Below are 9,553 nucleotides of genomic sequence, written 5' to 3'. Positions count from 1 at the left end.
ATGTCTGATCATATCATTAAAGCAGTGATTTCCGAAGTGGGGTACACAGAAAATTTTCGGGGATAGATAACATTTTTCTTTACTTTATATCCTCTAAAAATTAAAAAATCTAATTATAACCACACAAAAATTGCAAAACAAAATTTTCGCAAATTCTTTTTTTTTAACTGGTGACCATGTAACATAGCTACCGATTCAATCACATTGTTCTCAATAAATTATAATTTGAAAAATTTTTAATAACCAAGCTGTCTTAAGGGATGAATAATTTAAAATTAAGCAACTTATAAATTGCACGCACATATATATTATTTAATCTAAACTAAATAAATAAATAAATACTTGATTTTTTGCTTTTTCATTTACTGAAAAAAAACTTTTATTATTAAAATATCAAACACGCATGTAGTACACACAATATATTATATATAAAGAGAGAGAGAGCAAAATAAATAAATACAAAAAAAACACGAAGAAAATTAAGAAAAACAATTAGTTTCATTTATTGCGCATAAGCTGCAAGTAAACAGAACTCATAAGTTAAGTTCAAAATGAAGATAAAGCAAAGGAAAATTACAGACATATGAAAAAAGGGGGGAGAGAAAAATAATAATAAAAAAATAACAAACAACTGGGGAAATAAAGGGATAAAAAATTTTAAAAAATCCGGAAAATAAAAGATATAATCTTTCCATCAGCAATAGTTTGAGTGCTCCTCACACTATTGTATTGATATATTTTGCTTTGGCTATATTGATACAATATCAGAAAGCACTCCTTTTTGCGGATATAATAGTGTGGGCTGATGAAAAGATTATATCTTTTATTTTCCGGATTTTATATTAAAAAAATGTATCCCTTTTTTTTCTGCCCCCAGTTGTTTGTTATTTTTTTATTATTATTTTTCTTTCCCCCTGTAGGAGTTTGTGCAGCATTAGCTCAAATAACGACGATAATTTAATAAGAAACTTAACATTTAATGGAAATAAAAGGAAATACATTTCAATTTAGAGGTGACATGGTTGGTGAGAGCTGCCCTCTCTCAATATCGCCAAAATGCATGTGTATAAGGAATTAAATTGTTCTATCGAAGAAATTCAGAGTTAATTATAAATTCGGGACTTCCTCATCGGGACTCGCTGGCTTATCTCAATGAGTAAAAGGATGATGAAATCTCTTAAAGTATTGCATGATGGAGAGTGACGTAATATGACGAGATGTTACACTATGACGCTGAAACTCTAAATGTATATATATATATATATATATATATATATATATATATATATATATATATATATATATATATATATATATATATATATATATATATATATATATATATATATATATATATACATAAAGAGAGAGAGAGAGATCACTTTTATTGTCGCTAAATTTTTTTTATCGATCCGGTTTTCATGACGTCAGCACAAGTGACATTTTCGCACTACGGAAATTATGTTGACTAAAATTAAACTCGGTTGCAAGAAATCATGTACCCACAATAACATACGCACACACTTACTTGACAAATAATGATTAATTTTCGAAAATTAACAAAATTGCTCACGTTTTTTCTTCTTTTTTTTTATATTGAAATGCGCCGTGATAGCCCAGTGGCTAGTGAGTCAAACTCCGATCCGGAGTGGCTGGATGTATACGAGCTCGTAAAATCTGTGGAATAGAAAGTCTTATGGTCGGTCGCTGAACAATACCCTGGAGACGGGAATCTGGATAAAATTTCCTTTCCCTTCAGATCTATGACTAGTTGAGGAAGTAACCTCTCGAGTGAGTGGTGCTGCCATCTATCCATAAGGTTCTGAACTAAAACGAACTTTCACCTCTTCTCAAGGCTTGGCGAGCTTCGCTTCTCCAAATGTCATTAAAAACAGCCACAACAACAAAAAATTTTAAAAAAATTTAAGCTATTTTTATTGTTTATTATTTTGAAAAATATTCAAATGCGTATAATATTTGATTTTCTATGAATAGTTATGTGCAACACCAACGAAAAATTTTAAAAAATATGGAACACATTGATAAAACAGGCTGTAAAAATGTTAATGACTTTTCGAATGCATATTCAGTGCATGTAAGTATATAATGCTGGCTGGAAGAAAAAAGTTTAATTCTAAACTTAATCATTATTAGAAAAAAACTTTCAGGGATTCAAATAACAAAAAAACGTCAATAAATCCAGAGCCTGACTAAGGCAGGGGCATACGGGGCAGTTGCCCCGGACCCCACGTCAGAGGGGGCCCCAATTCGAATAGAAAGTTTATTTTAGGTTTCCTTTTGTAACGAACTTTTTTTAAACAAAATATCAGTACAGTGTAAAATTCGTCAGTTTTACGTTAGCTTCTTATTGCATGAACACAAAAAATCTGTATTTCGTAAATCCATGGCTTTCTAGGGCGGAATTTAGCTAAACTTTCGCAATTACGATGGATAAATTTGGTCAATCAAAAGCCTGTATTTTTACGTATCCCAAAATGCGATATGTTTACAAAAATACAGGCTTTTGATTGGCCTAATTGAGCCATCGTAATTGCGAAAATTTAGCTAAATTTCGCCCTAATGTCAGTAAGGATATGGGTTTTTCGCTTCTAGATGACAAAATTAACAATCAGAAAATTGCATTCGGCATGGATGGAGAATTGTCAGAAAATTAATAAAATGGACAGAACGATATTTCGACTGACCATTGGAGTGAGGGGAACTTTACAGCTATTTTAGGTTCAAGTCAATTTTCTTGTTATATATGTATAATGAGGTGAAAAATTTAAATACCTCCATAAAGTTTAGTTCTTCATTGCTGTAGTAATGAAGCAGAGGGGGCCTCCCAAGGAAGTTTTTGCCACGGGCCCCAATTAGGGCCCTGAAAAAATCATCTATAATCAAAAATCACTTTAAAATTTTATTTCTGCAGGAATAACCACTGGGTTTTTGTCTCCAATATCGCTCATCACTTTAAAAATAATGTAGATTGAGAGATTATCTGTTTATCAGTGTATTTTGGAATAGTTTAAAACATTTTTTCTCACTAATCAGGCTGTATCAAACCCAAGGAGTCGATATAGTATAATTAGGAATCGATCTGATTTAGTGGGTCTATGAATTCTACCAATGGGCCTATGCTGAACCGTGGTGGCTATGGGGATAGAGCGTTAGCCTACCAATGAAGTTATCCAGGTTCGAGTCCCAGCAGTGGCTGTTTGATACGAATTCTTCCTACTACTGCCATTAACCTCAGTGCTGGCGTAAAACATCCTCAGTTGTAAATGGGTCATTGTTTAGAATCCTTTTACCGTCAGGCTGACCTTGAGATATTTTCATGGTTTTCCTCCCCATATAAAAATTTATAAAAATTCATTTACTATATATTTAAAGCCCATTTGCTAATAAACCTAACACTATATACCATCTCTATCAAAGTAGCAACTGCAATTATTTTTTCTAAATTCAAGCAATCAAAATTTATTCTGATTGTTTGCCATTGGTATTAATGCTTTCTCTTAGATATATTCTGAAATAAATAGACTATATGTTAGATTTTCATATCTGTTTGGCTAACTAAGGGAGATTTTTCGAAGGTGCCATCTCATGTACTATAGATGCTTTCAAGTTAAAAAAACCTTATTACAGTAAGACACAAATTTGCCCTCGGGAAGAAACTTATAATAAAGATAAGTTTATTATAGATTTAAAATTAATTTAATAATTAATTTATAAATAATGCATTGTATATGTTTGATTATAACAATCAAGAGAAAAAAAAGATGCATTGAATTCCAATTGCTGTTGGACTCTGAATAATGAGTTTTAAAAATAGCTATTGTTTTAATGCTTCTTACGTGTGCAACATTTTAAAAAAATGTAATAATTTTTATAAAATATTTTCAGGAGTTAAATTGAAGAAGTTTTAAAAAATTGTTATCCAATCAAAATTCTTGGAATGTTTATTATTTTTCAACAAATTAATCATTTGAAATATTTATGCACCACTTTCTGTATGTTGATAATAATATTTCATTAATTTCCTAAAATTCTAGAACATAAAGTAATAGTAATATGTTTATTAAAAGAAAACTTGTGCAATGTGGGGGGTAAGTTTCGTTTTTTTCGTTTTAGCAAGTATTTAAAACTGCCCCTTCACCATTGATTATTTAATATAAAAATAGTTTATTTAAGTGCGTCTTTTTTTTTATGTATTTAATGTAACTTTCAGTCAGAATGATATCAAAATTGCAAATTCATAATCTAAAAACTAAATAAAAGAGCCCAATTGATATTGAGTTAAATCCGCAATATTTTCATTTCTTGGTGATTTAAATGGATTTTTTTTTTCTTAATGCAAATAAAATGCGATTCTTCTACAACAGATTATTTAATATTATTTCATTGTTAGAAGTATAGCGATTTATTTTGTAAAAAAGTAAATAAATAAATTATGATACTAGTATGTTTGAAAATAAAACAATAGAAATTGTTCTGAATAAATATTTATTTTTTCCTTGATTTTGTTGAATATTTAAATATAAAACTTACTGATTTTGTGGATACATTTTAAAACGAACATTTAATTTTTAATTTGGAGAAATATGCAGAAATAAACAAAAACTATTATTGATGATAAATCTGGAAAAATACTATTCAAAATTTTGTTTATGATATTTCGCTTTTTTTTTTCTTTTGTAACCGATTTTGCTTAAAACTCAGTTGTTTTTACTTGTTTGCTTTAACTTCTTATTTTGATCTTAAAAAAAAAAAAACTTATGTGTGGTAGAAGTTTTACTTTTAATCAACTAAATTTAAAACCTTGTAAGAAACACTGAAGCTAATCCTAACGCCTGCACACAATTTTTTGCTTTATTTTATAAAACTGCCTAAAACTCAGAACTGAAATTAACTGTGGTCATATTACTATTTTACTTCGGTGTCAATTAGTGTACATATTGGAAGATGAACTTAGTTTTTGTTTCAATTTTCAAATAGACTAAAAACTTTCAAGTTAAAAAACTGTAAGTAACTGAAAACCACATTTAACATAGTTCTTAAAGGAAAGAAATTTTAAAAATTTTGATAGAGTTAAATATAAAAAATATTAAGAAAAGAAAAACTGAAGAGAAGATTGAGGAAAGGGGAAGATCAAGACATGGAACCGCTTTCAACCCCAGATGGCGTACTCAATCGTTGGGATCGATTGTACCAGTAAGGAACAATCTCTAACATGAGCGCAAAGGAAGCTATAAACTAAACTAAATTTCGATATCAACAACATGCATGACGTAAAGTACACCAAAACAAAAACTTCTAGCATATATTATCGTGATGCATTTATATTTTCATTTGTATTTTATACGGCATAATCGATTTATGCCTTTATTCTTACCATTAATATGCATATGAGTTTTTAAAATTTTTATAAAATGTACATTAACTTCATCTGTAAGCAATTTATTTTCATTGCTATTTTATTCTCTATCTCAAAATCCGGAGATAGTTTGTCCCAGATGGAAATGATCCAAAAAAACCTCACTTTGCATTGCTTTATAGATAATCTAACACATATTGCTATCGGAATAATTAGCTGGTTAATTGTCATAAGTTATGACAAGATCAGTTTGTCGCATTTACTGCAAAGCCTTTTATGCGGTTTCTTTGCCGGAATTATTGATGTAGATCATTTTTTGATGGCGAAATCACTACATTTAAAAGTTAGTTGAAAAACAATTTTAAACCTAAACACACAAGTGGGTGACCTTTGTGCTAAAATACAAAACTAAGGCAAGCAACGTTAAAGAGCACAAAAATCAGTACCGTCTTTATGCATAGGCACACCCGGGCAGTGCCCGAGGGCTCCAGGCACTCAGGGGTGCCCTGGAGAATCTTACTTTTTATAAATTGTATTTAAAAACACTAAGAATTAACAAAATTGCATTATATATTTTTTTAAATAATTATATTCTGTTGTATAAAGTGTGTATTTTGTTTTTCTTTCTACAAATAGTGATTGATTATATTGCAAACAACAATAATTTGAGTAGTTTATCACCAAGAATACTTAGAAAGGCAACCGAAATAAATTTTTCTACGTTCTAATGAAGTTTATGTGGATTCAGTTTTTTGGGGAAATCAAAATATATTTAAATTTGCAAAATATATTTAATTAAAAAAATATAATAAAAATGCATAATTTTATATATCTGAAGTTTTTTAGTTCGATTTTAAGTAGTATGACCCGTTATAGGGGCCCAAAACATTTCTGTGCTCTGGGGCCCTGCATGCTATTAAGACGGCCCTGACAAAAATATTTATGGAATACAGACAGCTGTTTTGGATGCTCAAAGGGCAACTTTCATCAGGGCAGTGTTGCACTGATGAAGGTTGCCCTTTGAGCATCCGAAACAGCTGTCTGTATTTTATAAATATTTTGGTGCTCTATAACATTATTTGCCTTAGTTTTGTATTTTTAAACCTAGTTTGATATTTGTGTAAACTAATAGATTGACTAAATATTTATTACCTTAGAAGTAAAATTGTTATGGAATACAATTACTACTTTAGAAATAAAATTGTCTTCAGAAATAAATCGGCACAATTGTTTTCTTATAAAACTTCAAGTTTGATAGCACATTCATTTGCTGTTCAGGAAAGTTTCCGTATCTTCACACGAGCTGTTTTTTTTTTTTTTTTTTTTTTTTAAATGAAAATATCTATTATTTTACTTCATTTAGAACAGTTGATTATAAAAGTCATTCAAAACTAACATTTTATTTTTAATGTAAATATAAATTTTTATAGGTTTCAAATCAACTCTACATTTTTCTTATTTTCAGTCATATTATTTCTTCCATAAATTTAAATGTACTGCAAAAATAAAAAAAATACTATAATACGAAATTTTTCCTCCGTATCCCACTATTTCAATACCTTTAAAATTTAAACTGCTTGAGCTTAATCCATATCCAAGATAGATTTAATTGCATCTAGTTTAGTATCGCTTAAATACATGTTTAGTGTTTTATAAAAAATTTTAAAAAAATTATAATATGAATAATCAAAGTTAACATTAAGTCTTAAATTTTTCATGTTATCAATATTTACACTAAACCATGTCTTGACCTAACATTTTCATATTAGTTATAAAAAACAAGATAAATGGTACACTTTATTCTGAACATCTAGTAGCACATATTGAAATTACAAGAGTAATTCTTTCTCAGAATATAAAATGCAATTAAAAACATCTAAAAATCACAAATGATGAATTTGTGATTTTTTAACATTTAATAATTTACTGTCAATTTTTAATTCTACCTTTAATTGTACATTTATCTCTTTAATGAAGCATAACCTCTATCGGATTAAATCCTGTGTTACTATCTCCTGCCATTTATCCTATTGATAGTGTACTAATGCTATCTGACATCCTATGTGCCAATGGTTTAAATATAAATTTTACCATTTGTGATTTTTTATTGTTTTTAATGAAATATAGTAGCATATTTTTCTAATTATCTGTATGTAGCATATTGTAGTAAACATATACAGGGTGAGAAATTCTCACTCATTATTGATGATCAAATATTTTTTTAAAAAATCAAGTTTTAGACTAAACTAAATATGCTGGAGCCGTCACGGCTCAGGGGATAGAGTATTCGCCTTCCAATGAGGTGAACTAGGTTCGAATACCAGCAATGACGGGTCTATACGAATTTCATTGCCTACTCGCGCAGACCACAGTGCTGACGTAAAATATCCTTAGTGGTAGACGGATCATGAGTTAAAGTTCCCCAGCTGTCAGGCTAACCGTGGAAGGTTTTCCTCTCCATGTAACACAAATGCAGGTTAGTTCCGTCAAGTCCTTTTATGTCAGGCTTACGTTAGTCCTTTACGAAAGCAAATTTAACCCCATACTTAAACCAAGAGTTCCCTTGTCTTCTGGATTGGATCCAAAATTACATGGCTACGGAGTAGAACATTAGTAGTTGTAAACCTAAAAATTGGGTCAACTGTTCAACGACAGTTATAAAACGAAGTATGCTTATCAAATGGTAGCATTTATCCTCTATTTAAAATAAAAAAATGGTGCACTCACTTTTTATTATCTAACCATTGCTTTTGAATAGATGGAAGCCTTAAGATTAACTTATTTTGATTTAATCTAATTATATTGCAATAAATATTCGATTTTTTTTTTAAGTTTCTACATTCTTTTATGCTTTCAGTCACCATAAAGTTCTTTCTATACTACAACTGTTTTAATTTTAAAAATTGTTCTAACTTTTCATGAATGCAAAATTTTAACCCAACTAGTATCTTTAGAATTGAAACTACATGCCCAGAGATGCCAATTGCTCCAGACACGCCAAAATAATTTTAAAAAACGGTATATAACTACTAAGTAAGTTTCGCAAATATTTTACTATTTTTGCTTGCTTTTTAAGAGGTATAGCATGGCATAAGTACTATAAAGTGGTGAATTAAGTAAACCTATGAATTATTTAGAAATAATGGTGGATAAAAATCTACTAAATTGAATTTATTAAACCAAGAATCACAATTGATAAACTACCACTTTAAAATATATATTTGCTGTTCGGAGCAAGTTTGCCCTGTATTTTTCATGTTGTGGAAGCAACGAAAGATATATCCAGATTCTTACTCACTAAATATATATTGCTTAGCTAAAAAATTTTTAGATTTTAAATAATCTGAATTTTTGCAAGAGATAACTTTTCTGATAAACATCCTTCTTTATTTCAGGATGCAGTAAGCCTGCCTTCAAGACCACCCTTTCACAATACAACATTATTAGTTTCAATAGTAACATGTTTTATCATTCTCATGCATAACATAGAACAAAAACCAGCAGAAAAAATAGGATGGTTTATGTTAGTAGCAGTTGTCTCCCATCATTTGCGTGATGCTATGCGTAGAGGACTCTGGCTATGGCCGTTTGAGACGAAACCTTTAGGTTTCTGTGACTCTGTTATTATAAGCTATTTATTTTCTTTGGGAGTTGGTGCATTGATTAAAATAATAGATCATCCTGTACCAAAAGAAAAAACTGCATTTGAAGTATAGTAAAGTAATGTAACCAGGTCGACCAGCACCATAGAGATTTTTCTCGAAATTTCTGTGTAATGCAGACATGTGATATAAAAATGTTGCATTTTTTGTTATTTTTACTAAGTATATTTATTACTTTGTGCATTTTATATGAAATACTAGTCATATAAATAAATGAATTTTTTTGTATTTTTATTTGAATTTCACTATCAGTGCTCCCAATAATTTAAGAAACACACCAAAGAATTGAAGAAATTTTATCAAGTATCAAAATAAGTTTCTTCGTCTAGTCTTCGTTACTTAATTCTTGATTATGTACCAAATTAGATGTGACACTGTTGGATAAGCTTAAATTGGCAAAAAGAAATACTTCTACAAATATCTTTGTATTTAAGCATTTTTAAATTGAATAATTGTTGTTCCATTTATATGAATAACTTATTATTTGAATTTTATATCGATATCTGCATTTTTT

General features: G+C 29.4%; 1 protein-coding gene across 1 annotated transcript; it reads left to right on the top strand.

Annotated features, from left to right (window-relative positions):
- Positions 1-5,291: 5,291 nt before the first annotated feature.
- LOC107449525 (transmembrane protein 267) lies at positions 5,292-9,267 on the top strand. The gene is made up of 2 exons (XM_016065080.4): positions 5,292-5,720; positions 8,773-9,267. The coding sequence occupies exons 1-2, from the start codon at positions 5,433-5,435 to the stop codon at positions 9,091-9,093; spliced, it is 609 nt and encodes a 202-aa protein (XP_015920566.3). The 5' UTR covers positions 5,292-5,432; the 3' UTR covers positions 9,094-9,267.
- Positions 9,268-9,553: the final 286 nt, after the last annotated feature.

The sequence above is a fragment of the Parasteatoda tepidariorum genome, chromosome 5, assembly GCF_982258835.1.
Source record: "Parasteatoda tepidariorum strain Cologne lab strain chromosome 5, Ptep-v5.0, whole genome shotgun sequence".
NCBI lineage: Eukaryota > Metazoa > Arthropoda > Arachnida > Araneae > Theridiidae > Parasteatoda > Parasteatoda tepidariorum.
The sequence above is the reverse complement of the archived record's forward strand: the minus strand, read 5'-3'. Positions and strand labels throughout refer to the sequence as shown.